We start from the raw sequence: 19,582 nt of genomic DNA, 5'->3' as shown, positions 1-19,582 counted from the left end.
CCCAGCAGAGAACCCCAGGATTAGGAGGTGCTTCTCCTCATGGTTGACTTGGGTAGTGTCTTATGTGCAGACAAGGAAGGTCAGTTAAGAAGAATATAGAATTAGGAGAACTCGGTTGACATGGTAGACACATGCCTCTGCGTGTGATTTTGCTACGTATTGTTAAAACGTGGATTTTATTTCTTTATTCCACATAGCTGCTCTTTGGTCTGAAAATAGCTCTGGTTACTGAGAATTTGTAACTTTTTGATTATAACATTTACTGAGTTTTTCTCATATAGCTGTCTTCCTGCTCTAAGATTACTGTCTATATTATAGACTTTTTATGTTTAGTGCAAGAATGCAAATGGTCTGCTTGAGCAAGTGAAACTTGCTTGCACGCTGAGTTTGCTAGACACAGGTCAGTTTTGATCTTGAGGTCCTATGAGTATGTCAGCACAGAAATGTCTCCAGGATAACTTATTTTTTTTCACCTCACAGCAAGAATTAGTAACCTGGACATAATGTGCTACTGTAATTATACATTTACTGATTCAAAGTTGTCGTTTCCTACCAGCTTGGAGTAAAGCAACTTCTATCTGTACCTATTTGATGGCGTATGTTTCCCTTTAAGGAATTCAACTCCAGTGACTCTTCTTCACATCTTATATGCTGGAGAAGCTGGATATATGTGGTGCTTATAATATTGCCAACTCTTATCTAAGGCCTGTGTATTCAAAGTCCTTGTCTCAATTTTTTATTTAAATACGGCATTATACCAACATGTCCTTCCCTGAATCTGTGGGGTGAAATACGGTTAAACTACACTTGACCTTATGTTTTCTGGAGTGTTTCCTTCAAACCTCTGCATTTTTGTTAGAGGAAAATTGAGTGAGTTTCAAGAAAGCATCATACAAATGGATTGTTATGAAAACAACATTCAAACAAGTACTATTTCTGTTAAACTTTCTGTGCAGATACTTGGCTGGCACATCTAATTAAAAATACTGCTTTGCACAGGGTGAGTCAGGCTTTTTAATTTCATGGCAACAAATTGTTTCCAATTCTAGTTCTGTTTTGTGGATAAAATTCAGTTATTCTTAAACATAATTCTTGCTTCTCATACACTAATGCTGACTACTCATTGAAGTATGCAGGTGCAATTTAACTTTTTTATAACATGCATTCCTTTTAAACTGGTTAACATTTCTGTTCAAGTAGGAGCAGATTATTTTGTTCTGGTTCCTATTAGCAAAATCAGTAAGTATGGGAAAAATTAAAAGCCAAACTAAGTCTTCCACAATAGTACAGCTACTGCAGATATCTGTTACTTAAAAACAAAAACCACCCCAGGCAAACTCAATTAAAATTAAAAACTGGCATATGTAAATTAGCCCATAAGCCTGGATTATGTTTCTTTTCCCACACATTACGTGCCTTGCAAGACAAATGTTTCAAAGGCCTTTGCATTTATGGAGAGCTAGTTAATAACTGTTTGCACCTTAGTGAAGAACTGTGGTGCTTGGGTGACAGCTGACGTTTACTGTCTGGTGGAGTTCTGACAAGACTTCTGTTGTCTTGCTCTAAAAGTTTACCCAGATGAAACTATTTTGAATCTGTTTACTCAGCTGTGATTTATGGCCTAATTTTTGGAAGTGAAATGCTGCTCAACTTTAATTATGTCTTTGGGTGTATTGCAGTTTCCTGAAACTGATTTAACAAAGTTGTGTAAAACCCAGATCTGTTTAAAAGCTGACTGTACTTGTATCTCTTAAACCTCTGTCTTGTGTCTTATTTATAATAATAACTAAAACCAGCATTCTGTTTTTCTGGGGAATTTTTCTTTTTGTCTTTTCAGTGTATGCCGAGAATATTTTCAGAACGGTGGGAAAAGAAAAGCACTTGAAAAAGATGAAAAAAGAGCACTTCTTGCTTCCAAGACCACTCCAGCTTTAAATGTTCCCCAGGCTCCCAAGGTTGAAGATCCCTTGCCAAACTTTGGCTTGACAAATCATGAAGCTATAACAGAAGAGTAAGTTTTACTTGTTTTCCAGACTTTTTTTTCCCCCTTCTATGTGTTATAAGACTTACATGGATGTTTTCTCTCTATAACATATTAGATCAAGCTGATGTCTTTTTAATAGTTCAGGAAGGGCATTTTCATGTGAACATATATACATGTTTCAATAAGTATTTTTATTGTAGTGTATTTTGGTGGATGCCATGAAAAAAAATTGCTTGAGAATGACAACTTAGTCATCTTCATTTAAGTGTTAGAGCAATTTCACTTTTGTATGTCATTGATGTGCAATGCAATTTATATTAAACCTTGAGGTGAAATAAGGGAGACGTTAATTAAGTTAGAATCTAATGGCTGTTGAGCATTGTTGAAAAGTCGCTTGTGTAAGTACTAAGTGCCAAATATAAATATCAGAGTACTTAAAACTTTCTCTACATAAATAATTGCAGAGAAACTCTTGATTCCAATTATACACTTCAAAAGCAATTTTGAATTATAACCCTTAATTTTAAATGTGCTAGCTTTCTGATGACTGGCTCCGCAGAAGTTGTAGTATCATTGAGGTATTTTTCTAACAACAGTTTTAATTTTGTTTTTGACCTTCACTCAAGTAAGAGGGTTTTTCTTGGCCTTCAGGAGTAGCTTTATTATTTCAGTTACAGTCCCACCCTCCTTTTTTCCCTAAATAACATGGGTCATGTTTGTGGCTATTCCATGTGCGATGGAAAAAATTCAGTATTTTGCAATGATAATGAAATAATGCATAAGCATTTAATTATGCATATCATTACATGTTACACTTATGACTTGCTTCATATTCTTTATAGACCAGTTCCTACAACTGTCTGCAATAGTGTTTTTTCTGTTCTGTGAAGAGATTTTTCTCATTATTGCATAGCATGTCTTCTGTGATCAGCACTAACTTTAAGTTACATATATTATTAGTAACATGCTTGTTCCTTTCCTAACTAATGTTATTAGCAGATGTCTGTCATAATGAGCTGGCATCTTTTGTGGTTTCTCATGTTTGTAAAGTAACTTGGAAAAGGCATAAAGATCCCAAATGTGTATATAGTTGAATAGTTACAAACAAAATGAAAACACTTTCCCCATTGTTGTCCTATTATGACAAAACAGATGCTTCCAAAATGAAGGTAGTGGCTTCTCATAAGCTGACTTCCCCTACCAACTCCTCTTTTTAGTGCTCATTTTGCCAAGTCAGCCTCAAAATGAATACCTGTTTTTGATAAGAACAGCCAGGCACTTTCACATACAAATACTTTATATCATCTGAATAATGCTGGCATTTGTTAACACATAATTTTAGCATTACTATAAATAGCAATTTGTTGGTTCTTGTGGGTTTTTTGTTTTGTTTTTTATTTTTTTTTAAATCAATAGGTTTCATGATCACACACTACTTAAAGTTGATTTGTCTTGCAGTGGGAGGCCTTGTGATAAAGCATTAGTGCTCTCTTTGCATGTGCTCTACATACTTTGTACATAGTTATACTGGCTGTTCTGGAGCTAACTTCACTTGAGTTTCCTCTTGTTAACAGTAATCTTTAGCCTTATCTTTTTTTCTGACTAGTGTGTAGAGAAAGTAGTTAATAGTGGAGTTTTTATTTAATAACTTTAAAAGTATTTGTTAATATAGTGAGTGATGATGATTTTTAATCTTCATTCTCAAAACTTTAAAAATACATACATCCATAAAGACATACCTGCAAAGACAAAATTCATAATATTTACAGGAGTAAGCAACAGATGGTAGTAAGGTTTTTTAGTAATTGTACAGACCGTAAAGCAACAAGGCATAGCTGTTCCAAATTACTGCCCGGAGAAATCAAGATTGAGATTCTTCCTCTATGCCTTATAGAAGAACTGATGGAATTTTTCAGAGTGAAAATGGATTGTGTATTACAAAAAGCATGCCCTTCTCCTGAAATGCTTTTCTACCACGTCTGCCTCCCTCTTGGGGAGGTCTCAGTACAAGGGATATGGGGGAACGTCCCACCACACACACTCTTGTTCAAATATTGTCACTCCACTCTGGTAATGTAACGCTACAAATAAGAGTTGTGGAGTTGTCTGTATGTATGACTAAGCCTGTGACTTTTTGTTTTACTCTAGTTAAGAGAGTAATTTTATTCTTCCCGTACATAATCCTCTCTCAAGTAGTATTAAAAGCATGTTGCTTATGTAGGAGCTCTTTCTGAGCTTACCTTTACTGGCAAGCCATTGTAGAGATATTGTACTTTTCTTGGTAAGAAGGAAAGCTAGCTCAGGAATAAAAGGTTGCACAGGTAGTGAAAAAAATGCTGGGCGATGTGGAAAGAAGTAGGAAGCACTCAGCCAGCACTTAAAGGTGATGGTAGGAAACATCATAGGAACCAGAAGTGCAAATTTACTGCAATTCAGAAAGTCACTCAGCTACTTTGAACCCATTTCTAGTTCCTCATGTTGCTCACTGCTTTGCCAGATTAAAATTGGTGAGCCTCACAGAAATAACTAGTGTGAACAATGCCTTTTTACTTTCATCTTGGTGAAATGTAACACTGTTCACCGCACTTCCTTCCATCCCAGAATGAGTTCTTATGTCTCTAACATTACAACTGCTCCTTGTGAAGGCGGGCATCAAAGTGGCTCAGTCTTGCAAGATAAAAGCAGCTGTTAGCCGCTGTTTAACAGCTCTTCCCTTCAATAGATCAGTCCCTGCTTTGTTCTCTTTTTGACTATTGTTTATATTTTTCCATCAAATTAAAGACTCTTACTTTTTATCCTTAATGGTAAAAATCATAACCTTTTTGGTATAGATTCTTCTCAGGTGATGATTTGATTATCTCTTAAGGTACAAGCTGTCATTCATTCTTTCGTATGTGTTTCAGCAAGCTAGACGTTCCCATTGGGTATGTTCATGTGTGGATGTTATAGAAGATTTGGGGCATACCAGTGTTCCCACTCAGAACCAGATGTATAGCTTTGTTCTGTTCTTCTGACAGTGGTGTAAGGCTTCTGAATTTTTTGCCCTTGCATCCTTGATAAATAATAGAGTAACTGAAAACTGTAAACTAGTAGATCGGCGCTTGAAGTGTTTAATTTCAGAGGTAAAGTGACTTTCCTTACAGTCATATAGCTACTCTATCTCCTTCCAAGAGAAAATGTCACTTACCTGTACAGCACCTAGTTGAATAATAGGTGCATTTTTAAGGGGGCTAATAATCAAGAGCTGTAGTCCATCTAATAAAGCTCCTGAAATAAGCGAGTGTGGAATATATTTAAAATGCACTGTTTTCCTAGGTTATGTACACTTTACCAGTTCCTGATGTTTAACTTCACATTTGGTTTTCCTACCTGTACACTGATGCGTTGGAGAATAGTGAATTCAATATGTGTTTGGAAATTACCTGAATTGGCAAAGTACTTGCTTTTAATTTTGTCTTGACTAAAAATCACCAAGAAAAGTGGGGGCCGAAGGGTGAATTCAGCAAGAGTACATTTCTAATTAAATCACTGGATCAGTGGCTGTCACCTGGATTACAGTTACATTCTGAACTTGAGTCACAGTGCTGAAAAAGTAGGTATCTGAATCAGTGGTCTGTGCCCTCGATGTATGTTCAGTGACCGAATCTAAAATGCTTCCAAATTATTTCAAGCACTTAACGAGGATGGTGTTCCTCCTGGTAACTGGCAGCCTGAGGATTGCTGCTATGCGATCCATTGCGCCTGTGTTCTGAGAGGCAGCAAAACCTGACAAGCAACAGGAAATCAAGACACAAGTGAGCATCTGAATCTCTGCTACTTCTGAGGTTTCAGAGTACATTTGCATTGAACTTGGACTACAAGGCTCCTCGGATGTGACACACCTATCAGAGTGAATTTGCTCTGAATTGAATGCCTTAGATCTGTTGTCCATCAGTGTAGAAAGGAGTCTCTAGCTTCTGCTCAGCTTGGAATCCAGAGTTGTAGCTTTCCAGAAGTGTGCCCCAACGCTGTAGTAATCTGAAGTTGTGTCCCACTTGACCCAATCAAAAACGCTGCAGCCAAGAGTGCAGGTTTTGTAAGAGAGGAAGACAGAATACATCACAGTGATTTCTTTCACTCTACTGTAGGTGAAGTGGGCTCTTCTGGAGATAGAGGGTTCTGGGTTGTGCTGCTTAATTTTAATTTGTATTTCATTGAACACTTAAAATGGAAGATGTTTAGATCTCTAGAGGGTGTCACTCTTTGTGGGAAGTTTTCTCTGTACTATAGAGTCACATTCCCTTTGTGCTTTCTGTGGTCCCATGTGTCTTCTCTTTTTTTGCTGTTATCATTGGACTTTTATGTAGAATGCAAGTGTACTGTCGAGGGTTTAGATTGTAGGGTGACAACAAAAACCCTGGCAGATGTATTGTTAACCTCCTCTTCCCCCCACACCCCTTCAGCCCCTCCCTCTGCCCCTTCCCACTAAGGACAGGTGATCAGGAGGAAAAGAAGGACAGAGAGAAGAGAGTTGGAAAAATTAAAAATGTTTTACTAATGCTACTAATAAGAATAGAGAAAATAATACAAAAATATACAAAACCAATCTTGAAAGTCTCAGCAACTGCAGAGCCAGCACCCAAAGTCCTGGATTTGACTCTGTAGCCAACCGGAGCTGGATTCAGTCTCTCACTAGGCCTCAGTTCACAGGGATGACCAGCAAGGTCCTCTCCTAATGTCGGCCATAAGGAAAAAGGGAAAAAGGATGAGATCCTCGTGATCTCCCACCTTTATATGAAGTATTCACATGAATGGAATGTTATACACAGTTGGTCAGTTTCGTGGTCACTTATTTCTCGTTGTCCCTCTTGCGGGATGTCCATCCATGCTTATCAATAAGTTTGCATTCCATTGCTATGTTTACCAAAACATGTGTCTGGTTCTCCAGGAAAATGCAGCTAATATGAAGGCTTTAGCTGACAGGCAAATTCACTAAAAGAGAAACTTGTTTTTTAACAAAACCAGGACATGTACATACATTATTGTATTCAAATAAGAAAGAATCTGCTCTCAGTGTCTCCATTTGCTAGGCAAGGAGACACGCTGGTCTGAGAAATTTCACACAAGTCTTATGTGGAAAAATACACTGCCTGACTTGTTTGTGGCCACCAGTATATCAGTGGTCCCTCTGCAATATTCAAATTCCTGTGCACAGTTTACATTGAGATTGGCATCCAAGCTGGGAAAAAATTGTTGCTATCATCATCACTCTGAAATCTCACTCAGTGCTAACTGACTCACAGGGTAGCCTGGTAATGTGTGCAGTTTTAACTTAAATTGTTGCATTATTTGTCTTGGTGATACTGACAGGAGTATCCCCTAGATATCTTCCATTGTGGGTAGAAACAAAATCCTTAAACTTGGCATTATTCTGCCAAATGCCACAAGAAATCTTTTGCTTCTCCAACATCCTCTCCTTGGTAGAATGCTGGGAGTTTAGGAGGAACACAGCCCAAATCTCTTTATTGCTGCTTTTTTTTTTTTTTCCTGCAATATTCAATACTGCTTTGTTGTTGCTATGTTGTGTCTGGTTTTATCTGACTCCATAGCCCTGCATGTCTGTTCCTGAAAGTTTTTGCAGTTGTCTCTCTAGGGCTGAATCTTTTTCAGAAAGATGACAAATGATATTTTGGAGATGCTAATTTGAGCTGGCTACAGAAACTTGAAGCAAAAAGTAACATTTGCTCACTGAAAATTTATCATTTTCTCCCCTGTGAATCCCCTGTGAAAGCTGTGAGTTCGCGTTTGTTTGCCTCTATTAATGGATTCTGGGTATTCTAATATCTTAAAAATCTTGCTGGAAATTTTGAGACACAGTCCTGTAAAGGATCCAATAGAAAGACCTCAAACTCTTGGGTGCTAGCGGTCTAAGGCATTATTGTCAACTGCTGGGTTTTTTTGGTTTTGTTTTGTTTTGTTCTGTGGGGGGGGTTTGAGGTTGGTTTGGTTTGTTTTTTGGGTTTGTTGGGGTTTTTTTTTGGGGTGGGGGTGTTTGGTTTTGTTTTTGGGAGTTTTGGTTTGGTTTGTTTGGTTTTTTTGATATGTGAATGCACTCATGAAGTTGTGCTTTAAAGAACAGGTGGATGTAAAGTCTGTACTAGTGGACTTAAACAGAATTGTTTCACTCCAGCATTTACTGGTTTGTTGCAATTATGAAGAAAGAAAAAACAGCAGCAGCCTCCAAATTCAGGCTGCAAGGAAAATAAAAAACTAAAGAACTGTGACTTTGGTCGTAGGATCTATTCAACACCAAAGTTCTTGATATTAGCGACAATTGAGCGCAACATTCAAATTGTAATTATTTTAAGAGGGGCAGCATATCAGGTTAGACAAACTAAGTGCCAGGATGAAGCAAAATCTTTAAATGATGACATGATAGCTGACTGCTAGTACTTCTCTACAGGTGGCTTGTCTTATCTGGTGCTGCATTATGTATACTGGTAACTACCTTAGTCATGAAGAAAATGCCCATGATTGCAAACTCGAAGACCACAAATGTTCCTCTAGGCATTGGTCAAGGAGACTATCCTTTGGAAGATAAGAATGCTTTCAGAGGCAAGGCAGCAGTCACTATCCTCAAAGGTTGTCAGGCATCTTTTTATCTTATCTTTTTTTTTTTTAAATTATATATTTAACTTAAAAGAACAATTATACATTGATCTTCATAAAGGCATTTCAGACTGGTTTGGCAGTTGGTCACAGATGATGTCAGAACTTCCCAAGAAAAGGCAAATCTCATCTGCCAGCCTTCTGCTGTGCTATAAAGGGAACTTCCACCAAACAGTACAAGAATGTCTTGTTCTTTAGTCTGCTGTTTTCTTTCTGATCTTTCACTCCTGCAAAGTTGTTTTGTTTTACGCCAGGAGGTTTTGGACTGTGGTTGAAAAGGTGATGGGCCAGTTATTCAGTGTGAGGTTTTTTCATTTTCAGTGACATTTTGGAAGGGTGCACATCTATCTCTGCAGCATTCTGGAACTAAAGTATTAAAGTGTCCTCAGCAATCTGTCAACCCCTTAGTATCAGTCCGAGCAGTAAATTGTGATTTCTAAAGTTAATCGCCCCCCATTTTTTTATCATTCACCTTTTCTAGTTCAGTGGCATAGTTAAGTATTTAGCATGACAACCATTGGCCTTCTTATCTGTAATTTCACCTTGAACAGCAGGGTCATCACACAGTAGCAGATAAGGAGATAGATTTTTGGCTCACTAAAATGTTCTCCAGTATTCTTATGAGATAGATCTTCATTTTTGAGTGCTTCAGAAGTACTCTGATTAGGACTCTCTCCTAAACCAGATGGCTATTTTTCAGTATTTTGAGTATTGCTTTTGGATATTCAAAAAGAAAACTAATTGCATGGCATGGAATGGAGTTTGGTTTTTGTCTTTTGTTTTGTTTTCCCAAGTAGTTTTGAGGGAATACTTCTGTTCATTTAGATGTTCAGAGTAACTTCCCTACAACCTGAGGAGCTAGTTTTTAAGTTTGTGGCTGGACTGATATAACTCTTTCACAGCATTCATTGAAAATAGAATTGGAGTGAACCTCCAGCAGTCATCCATTTTCAAGAAATATATTTTATTTGCTTTATGTTAGCTAAGGGAATAATTAAATGCATTTATTTTTAGGTTTGTTTGTTTGTTTACCTTGGAGGACCATTATGTGTTCTCTTGTCTTTATTAAACCAATTATGGCACTTCAGACACCCGCTAAAATGAGACTTACAAGTAGATAGATCATAGAGTGTTGCCAATTTCTCTTTTAAACTCCTGAAATTTTAACTCTGACTTGTGTGATTTCAACACCAATAAATACCACAAAAAGGTAAGTGGGAAACAGAAAGCAATAGAGGAAGGCTGTCTAGTGAACACACAACTGGCCATTTTAGTTTCTTACTACAAGTACACAAGTTAATAGTAGACCATAATTCTTCTGCTTGAAGACCATCTGCTTCACTGATGGAGCTTGGCTCTTTAGGTATCTCAGTAATTAAAATAAGGCATTCACTTCTGTTAGTCACTCCTGTGATGTTCTTTGACGAATTTTTTGCATGAGTTATCTGAAATTGTAATTCAGAATATAGCTTCAAATATAACATTTGACAAAACTGAATTCTTGCTGTTTCTCAGATTACTCCACTCCTTGGGGAAGATCAGATTACTTGATGTTGGTAGCTGCTTTAATCCATTTCTGAAGTTTGAAGAATTTCTGACAGTTGGCATAGATATTGTTCCAGCTGTTGAGGTATGTAATGTCTGCTGAATTTAATATAAATTCTGTTATTGGATATTTTAGAATGCTTCAAATGACTGTTAAAAAAAATAGTACGTTTAATGCTTAAGTATGTATCCTAAGTATCTGTGCTTTAATAGGAGCTGTGGCCCTCCTACTTACATCCTTTCCCAGTTGTGAATCTTAAAATTGTAAAATTTAAGTAACCATCTTTTAATGGCATTTCAGATGAGTCCTTGTATCTTTAAAAGGCATAAATAAAAACTGAGTAGGCTTACACTTAAGCATGAACCTCTCAGAACTTGCATTTGTTGACACAAGGAAATGACCAGTGGCTGTACTTGGTGAGTTTTTCTGGGGAGTTTTAGTAAGCAAAAGTGCACTGTAAGGGGGCTTTTAACAGGGCTTCTCTGTTTATTACTAGAAATATTACTGAACTTCCACAATCCTGAGGACAAATTTATCAGCACTTTTTGGGTAAATTACTTCACTTTCTCTAGGTAGTAAGGTTCTGGTTCTCAAATGCATTAATTCTGCTGCAATCATACGTTCTTTCTGTCTCTTGGTCTTGACCCAACTTTTGTCAGTCCTAATAGCCTTTATGAACCAAGCAAAATGACAAAGTGGAATGAAAATGAAAAGATCAGAAAGGAATACATTTTTGACAGAAAACAGAAAAACCTTTGACCATACACATCTTGACCACTTACAGTTTAAAATTAGGCTCTATTAAAATCAGTGGCCTAAGGTATAAGTGGAGAGATGAGAGAGAGATACTCTGTAAAAGTGGAGAGATGAGAAGAAGCATACGAGTACAATAATACAGTTAACTTGAAAGTAATGCTCTTTTATTTGCTGCAGTGTGGTTTACATGCTAAATGCATGTTATTTTGCTGTGGTTATCAGGTTGAGTCCACTAACACCTAATTTCTACTTTCATGTATGTGCTTAGAGATCATGAAAGATATTCTTGAGGGGGGGGGGTGGAAATCTGAGCCTGACAAATTTCTTTCTAAAGCAATTCAATGTTTTTTTCATCTAAAACACAAAGAAACTCTGAGTGGACTCCATCTTGCCTGATTTGAGAATAGGTATCAGTTGTCCAAACGTGATTGCCTTCCACCACTTAGGAGGCTATAGGACACCTGCGCAGGGCTGTTGGTCATGACACAGGATGTAAAGGAGACACATGGCAGCCTATGGCATTGTAATATCTGGCAAGTAAATTTCCAGCTAAGATATATAGATCATGGGTGTTTGCATCTGGAGTTCTAAGTTCCAGTTATAGTCAGTGAAGACCTGTTAAAAACAGTCAGTGAAACCTTAACAACTGCTGTTCCATGCTGAGGTGAATTCTGTACTGGCTGCCTCTCCAGTGACTAATGGGAGCCCAGGCACCTGAAATTACATGAGCTGAATCTAGCCATTAATTTTTGGGTATAATTAATTAATATTTTGGTATCTAGTCTATCGTGCTGTTTTCATAAGAAAACTACTTTTGTTCTCATGACAAAAAACATTATTGGAAGAGTCACAGAAAGGTTACTTGTATGGATGTAATGGACAAATATGAGTAATCCAGGCCAGACAACAGGAGAGGGAGCAGTCAGGTAGCTGCAATTTCTGTGTGCCAACCAGTTTTTCAGGCTCTCTCCCAGTACAAGGGAACAATAAGATAATTGATTTCTTGTCACCTAACATTGTTAGTACCTTGGCTTGATGATGGGAACTCCCCAGCATGCTACAGTACAGACCAATGTAGTTCCTGTGAGGTGTGTCTCGGGCTCACCAGCTTCTCTTACTTCCACCCTCTTGGATACCTTGGTGTGTTCAGGGCACCTTGAAACCCTGATAGCAAGTGCTCTTGAGGTGACATGAAATACGGTTTGTGCACTCAAACACATCTGCTAGAATAAGCTTAAGCCCACCTCCAAAAACAGAATTAATAAGCCCTGAGGTATTCAAGATTACTCTACTTCGAGCTGTATCAGCACCATAACCTCCTGACTAAATTTAATCTTTAGGCCAGCAGTTGGCCTGGGCTGATTTAAGATTTCAGAATAACAGCCAGGGGGTTCTTAGGGTAGTGAATGTTGTCTTCTGGCCTGAAAAGTGGATCTGATAACTTGAAAATAGATGAACTGGTAAAATCTTCTGATTTAGCAGATCTTTTAGGTAAGATACCAAAATACTTACTGAAACACATTGAAGCATAGGGCTTCTTAGGAAGTTGGTTTCTTCAATAATGTTGAATAGAGGGTTGAATCATTTCTTCTTTAATAAAAATAGATTAATCCATATTCTGCATATAGAAATGCTTTGGATATAGATTAATTAGCTGAGTAAAATGCTTCATCTAATTTGAGGAATAAGAGGATATAATTGTAGGAAAATTAGGAGAGGAACTGAAATGTTAATTATATAATTTAAAAAAATAATGTCCTGAAAATGATTAGAATCCCTGTTTCATATACAGAGAATATAAACAGTAGAGATATTATTATAGAAATATATTTCCTTTGAAAGGTTTTGTGTTTTATGGGCTAGGGGAACTGCACAAAGATTAGTATTCTCTTTAGATGGGCGTTCTTCACTCATTTTCAGTGTGTTGGTGTAAGGTACACAGATGGAAACATGCACTATTAGCAACTAGGACAAGAGAAACTGAGACTGGGATAAGCAGAGCAGGTTTCTTGACCCAGTGTTTTGTTGGCTGTTCCTTCACATGTTCTACTTATAACAGATATTCCAGGGTACAATTAGCAATGGTTATTTTCTTAGATGAGTTTAATTTGTCTACATTAAAAAAAAAAAAAAAAAAAAGGCAAAAATTGGGATGACGGAAGAATCTCCACTTTGGAAAAACCAAATACAGTTTCATGCTGCTATGAAACATGCTGAATATGCAGCAGATGTTGTAGTGGAGTAAATATAATCTGAGACAAAAAAAGAGGCTGTATGGGTACTGGAATTAAAAATTAGAATATACAAGTAGGATTGTGTTCTTAAATGTCAGTGGATGCACAGAGATCTGAGTGCTGTTTCAGTGTCTAGGAGGACTGTAAGATCAGTTTATGACTTGTATATCTGCAGTTTAGTAGCAGTCTCCAGTTTTGTCCTAAAACTGCCTGCAGACTTCAGATTCCACTTGAAACATTCCTGAAATTGTCTTTAACATTATTTCTACATAACTGTGTTATGAGTATTTTTCCACTACTCACAAATACTTGCAGTCTGAATAGTTTTTTCAACTGTATATGCATAACTTCTGAGTGTTGCTTCTAAGTAAAGTTAGCATGTTATTCTGAATAATTGTTCTTCAAAGCACTTCTTTCTTTAAAAACTTACTAGACGATATCATGCAATTACTACTGTTAATTTCCTGTTTTGTGTTACAAGGAAGCAGAAAATAGCCCTGCAGGTTTAATGGTTGCAATTAAATTATTTTTATTACAGACACATAATGCAAGTCTCTTTCTTAATTTTTGTATGGTGGAGGCCAAGATTAAAGCTACTGAAAAAATGAATCACAGGTTTTTTTGAACATTGAATACTTTTTTTAATTTACTGCGTACCCTCAGAAGGGAATGTGATTTTAAAATAAACAGAAGTAACATTCTTTTCTACTTGGAAACAATTGTGCATATCAGTTGTTTTATAAATACCTTTACAATAGTGTTCTTAGTGATCTTTGTTGAATCTTGTTTTATAAAACATGCTATAAATATTTTCATGGTATGACAATGCAGGAGATCTAACTCCATGTTTCAGGTGTGTTCTGCAGAACGTTTTGTGTCTGCTTTCATATTCACTTACCTGTTTAGAGTGTCCGTCATTCACTGCACATTCTCTAGGCATTAGTAACAATTTTCGTTGCCGTCATGTCAAAACCTTGTATCTCAATACCTTTTTTTAATGAAAGAAGTGATAAAGTGTCAAAACTTAAATGTAGTGAGTAGCATACTAATATTCTTATTTTTTGAAGGCTCTGTGATTAAGGATGTTAAGAATTTGTTATTCTGTATGTTGTATTGTGGTGTCATATCCTGTCTTTGACAGCTTGAGTGCACAAATGATCAACAGATTAATTGATAGGCCTTACATTATTTTGATAATTGCCCACATGTGTACCACTACATTTCACATCTACAGCAAGGTTAAAGCATGGACCTGCACCCCTGCTGCAAAGCAGTTAGTGTACGGTAATTTTCTAAGGCATATTGCCTTGACATAGCTGCTTTGTTTCTGTACCAGTAAAGAATTACACTTTCTTCCTCAAGTTACCAAGCTAAGTTTCTTGGATTCTTCTTGAAGAACTAGTGGAAATACTGAGGTATCAAATTTAGTTTCTAATTACTAATTTCAGGTTTTTAAAATCCTATAAAAGGTTTCCAGCATCTGGAGAAACAATAGCAATGTAGGCTTATATGTGTTCTTCTTAAATCATTTGTGAGATGGTTGATTTGATACTTCGTTCTACTTGGCCTAATTTCCTTTAAAAAAAAAAATAAAACTAACAGTTCTAGACTATCAATCTCTAGTAAATTACTGCACATCTAAAATTTTGCTTTGCAACTGTGAAAGCTGTTCTAGCAATATGTGTTATTGTTATTTTGGATTGCTCGATTTAATAGCAAGAGGAATGTTCAGCAGGCTTGACATTTCCTCAAGGGAATTGAGAGGTTGTCATTGATTTTTTTTCCTATGGATTTGGATCGTATTTGCTCTTTAACCTTGATGTTTGTTTGGTTTTCTGTTTTTCTTATTCCACCAGAGCGTATACAAATGTGACTTCTTAAATCTTCAGATTCAGCAACCTCTCCAACTGGCACAAGATGCTATAGATGCCTTTCTTAAGCAACTAAAAAATCCCATTGATTCTCTGCCTGGAGAACTGTTCCACGTTGTTGTTTTCTCACTCCTCCTTTCTTACTTTCCATCGCCTTATCAACGATGGATATGCTGCAAGAAGGCACATGAACTTCTCGTATTAAATGGCTTATTGCTTGTAATAACTCCTGATTCATCTCATCAGAATCGCCGGGCTATGATGATGAAGAGCTGGAAAATTGCCATAGAGTCCTTGGGTTTTAAACGCTTCAAGTATTCCAAGTTTTCTCACATGCACCTGATGGCATTTAGGAAAACGTCCCTGCAAACAACAAGTGACTTAGTTAGCAGGAACTACCCAGGAATGTTGTATATCCCACAGGATTTCAACAGTATAGAGGATGAGGAATATTCCAACACTTCCTGCTATGTTCGGTCGGATACAGAAGATGAACAGCTTGCTTACGGTTTTATGGAGCTACCTGATGCTCCTTATGACTCAGACTCTGGAGAAAGCCAGTCTAGTTCAATTCCTTTCTATGAGCTAGAAGATCCTATATTGCTTCTAAGTTAATGTAGTCATTGAAGCGCCCTTTCAGTCAAACCTCTTGCTTAAACTAATTTTGCTATACTAACATGGGCTCAACACACAAAAATGGTTTGCATAAAGAAAATGCAAAGGTTTACAGAGTTTGCTATTTTTTTCTACTTTTGAATTTTAAAATTTATTCTTGTATGAAAGTGAAGAAATACAAGTTTTATGCAAATGACTCATGTCATAGCATAAATTGCTGTTACTTTCTTTAGATTCGTATCACTAATTTTTCTTCCAGAAAGGTACCATTCTTTTCTTTAGTGCTGTGAAGTGTGAATTCTATTTAATTTGCTAAATGTTGTTTCAATATTTTAACTCAATGTGGTTGAGCTTAAGGCACTGGAGTTGGTGGGATTCTGAGAAGTATATGTAGGAAGAAATAATTTGCACTTTAATTAAATGTGCAGATAGGTTAAGACACTTGGTTACACATGTCCCTTCTTAATTATGGAACAAAACTTTTTCTTCCAAAATTTGTTTCACTCTGGTTAAGCTTGGGCTGGAGGAACTATAACATGCTTGCACATTTGATTTTATGTTCATTGCAGTCCTGTTGAGATAACATCACATCAAAATAACATCAAAACACTGGAATATTTTCATCCATAGTTATGCAATGAAATTACACAGTATGTATAAGTAGTAGTTAGACTTGAGATTTCTAAGGAGGTTATCTCCCCGTTCAGAGGAGGATGGGTACGTCTAGGCAGTTATGTTTCACTTCAAAGTTGGAACATAGTTTTGCCATTTTACAAGTGTACAAGCACTAACAGATATCAGTATTTTCCCAATGATGGTTGTCTGTATTTTCTTCAAACTGTTTATTGGGGGACAGGGTGGGTTTTGTCATGTTTTAAAGTAGATTATTTATGCCTTTTAAAAACAAACAACTTTTTCTTTAATTGTCCTTACCTGTAGACCTCCTAAGTTCTATGGTCACTACAGACCGATTTTGTAAAAAGTTTTTCAAGGGTACACATATTTGCACAAAGCTGTGTATTCACGCCTCACAAGCGAAGCCAACTTACACTATTTGTTTGCTTATTTGGACCCAAACATTTTCTAGTTAAATAAAAACTCCACAGCTGTCTGAAAGCTGGTCTGCACTGTAAGGAGATGGAACAGAAGTGTTTTGTATCTCTTAAGTTTTTTAACTTGTGTAATAAATTTGTGAGTTTTTGCAGGAAAGAACCAATTCTATTCAGTGGTAAAAATAGAGGATTCAGCATTAGTTTTGCTTAGATTTCCTTCTGTTTAAAAATAATGGCCAGAATTTTCAGATTTGAATGTTAGGCTGTTAAATCTATATGTAAGTGCCTAATAATAAATTATTTGAATGAGGTGCCACATCATGGTTTGAAGACTGACTTCAGCAACATGGTAGGAAAATACTAATATATAGTTTTGCAGATGGTTATGATGGAATATAACTTACACCATATTAACCTACCATGTTGTATTTATAATACAGAAGCTACCAGATAAACTGAAGTTGTAGCATGGATTTTAGAGCAGTTGCTACAAAAATGAAACTTACCCCTTCCATTGAAGTTTTGCACTGTTTCACAGTTTGGCCTACCTGTTTTTTTTTCTTTCATATTGTTTCCTACAGAGTCATCCCACATTGGTCCTGCTTACACTCAAACATGATCTGGACTGCCATGTTTTATTCTTTCATATAAGCTTTTTTGTCTCTCAAATGTAAAGCTTACCCTAATACTTGATTCAAATTTGTTAATCAATCTGAACGATATAGCTATATACAAACAAATTATTTTCTGATGTGTTTAAAAAAAAGAAGTCTATAAGTCAGTATTTGCATCTAATGCTTTTACCACTTTCACTAAAATGTTCATCAGTCAAAGCCTTTCTTGTTCCCAGTTAACCACTGACTGCAGCAGTGCTCAAGTTAAAGGTAAAATATTGGTGCTATAAATTCAGCTGTTTATGGAAACTTCATCTGTGCATACTTCAAAGTGTACCGAACATTTTAACTTATACTCCTTTTTTAAAAAAAGTTATATACTAGCCAACGTATGTTGGCATTGGTTAATGTAAATTGATTTGTGATTCATACAAAAAAATAAATTCAGACCAAGATTTATCTCCCCAAAATAGTTAAAAGTATTAACACTTAAAATTTAAGCCTCTTTGGCAGGTTGGTGACACCATTCTATTTGTGGTTTAGGGACCCAAGATTCATAACAGCTTGGTTTTCTTGCTGCTGTTTCTAAATACCTGAAGTGTTTTGTTTGTGTTTTGGGTTTTTTATTGTTGTTTGTGGGTTTTTTTGTTTTTTACAAGGGACAGTGGACTGTTGTGGAGGAGGAAAGTGGGATTTACAGAAATACTTATACCTCCCTGAACAATAAAGTGGTGATATCAGGAGTTGTTGGATATTTGGTTTTGATGCGAGAAGAATGCTTCTAGGTTGTGTTTGAAAATTATGACTGTGCAAGAGATCTCTCATTCTTAAGGTGCTGGAGAGAAAGTGGAAAAAATGTGTATTCGCATTTCTGTTGTCTTTATGTCACTACTTTTTGTGAACAAAGCACATTTATTAAAAAAATGGAACTGAAAACCTTTTTAACAATGGTTTCTTTGGGTTTGGAGATGTTGTCCTTTTTTCTTCCTGTGCAATTGGTTTACACTGAATGCCAGCGAAACCAATGCATGATTATATTCCTTGTTTTCAAGAAAATAGTTGTGTTTTGTTTGTTTTATAAACAACTGAATTATTGTAAAGACGGAACTTTGGAACATTTGGAACTTGGGTTTCAACTTATACATCTCAGTTGGGGGTCTTTGCTTTACAGTAGGGTTTTTGGAGTTCCTGCAGTTGATCCTGTATCATGTTTCTTTGCCCGTTTAGGATGAAGCCACTTTCTAACACAGTTCCTCTCTTTTATCTCTAGATGTTAATAATTTCTCCTCTATCTCGCTGAAAACCATTGCAGCACCTGTTGAATATTTGCCATGGAGGTCATTGTGGTGTTTTTCTACGTGGTGATTTTGAGTACTGGAGCGCTTGGCAAAGGGTGGCAAGGGGAAGAGGAAGCCCAAGGACCAAGGCAGATCTGAGCAGAACTGAGGTGTGACCCCGGCACTGCAGAGCCCACTGGTGCCTTCTGGCCTCTTACTGGACAGTGAACATCAGAAAACCTGATTTCACACCTGTTCTCAGTATTGGTTCCTGCAGAATCTCTGTCCTTTTCTACATCAGGGAGGCTCTTTTACTTGGTGTAAATGTGATCATTCTAAGTCTCTTTCATTGTATCTCCAGGAATCAGCAGCATATCTTTTGATTCCTTGCATTTGGGATATGTACATTTTCAGGTTTTCTGCTCTTTTTTCCTGATTTACTCAATTAATTTTTTTTTTTTTTTAGAAGGGTTGCATTTCACAAACTTGCACAGAAACTTAGCTGGGTGAGGATTTTTTTGTTTTGCTTACTCTTTTAAGTAAAATATTCTCCAAGAAATTCAACAAATAGTTTCTTGAAGAGCATTCCTAAATCACAGGTGGACAGATACGGCACCAAATGTTTTCCATGATGCTGGTAAAGCACCTGGAGCAGGTGACATTTACTAAGCAACTCAGATTTCTGCTATTCTGCTTGTTAAAGGAGAACCCCTTAGCCCCTTTTTTCTTTCCCCACCCCTCCATGTAACTTTTAGACCTGTTGGCCAGTTTTATTTAAAATTTGAAGAGGGGTATGAACTTTGGAGATAACCGGGGTTCTTGTGAGTTAGTTGTCTGAAAAAAAATCAGGCAGGAGAGACTGTCAGAGTTGAGATGTCCGAGTATCCAGCCGCTGCCAGTTTGTATTTTGAAATACAAACACTGTTTCTGCTACAAAAACTCTTATTCCCGCTAAATGCGCGGAGTTCTTGGGCAGAGGTTACCC

General features: G+C 36.8%; 1 protein-coding gene across 1 annotated transcript in view; it reads left to right on the top strand.

Moving 5' to 3' along the window:
- Positions 1-18,256, top strand: part of SAMTOR (S-adenosylmethionine sensor upstream of mTORC1) — a 36,428-nt gene extending 18,172 nt beyond the window's left edge. The window contains exons 3-5 of the mRNA XM_065835626.2: positions 1,838-2,011; positions 10,148-10,262; positions 15,025-18,256. Of these exons, the coding sequence (XP_065691698.1) occupies positions 1,838-2,011; positions 10,148-10,262; positions 15,025-15,654 (919 nt within the window). The 3' untranslated portion in view covers positions 15,655-18,256. The remainder of the gene's footprint in view (positions 1-1,837; positions 2,012-10,147; positions 10,263-15,024) is intronic.
- The last annotated feature ends 1,326 nt before the right edge of the window (positions 18,257-19,582 follow it).

Source organism: Patagioenas fasciata, chromosome 1 (assembly GCF_037038585.1).
Source record: "Patagioenas fasciata isolate bPatFas1 chromosome 1, bPatFas1.hap1, whole genome shotgun sequence".
Classification (NCBI taxonomy): Eukaryota; Metazoa; Chordata; class Aves; order Columbiformes; family Columbidae; genus Patagioenas; species Patagioenas fasciata.
The sequence above is the reverse complement of the archived record's forward strand: the minus strand, read 5'-3'. Positions and strand labels throughout refer to the sequence as shown.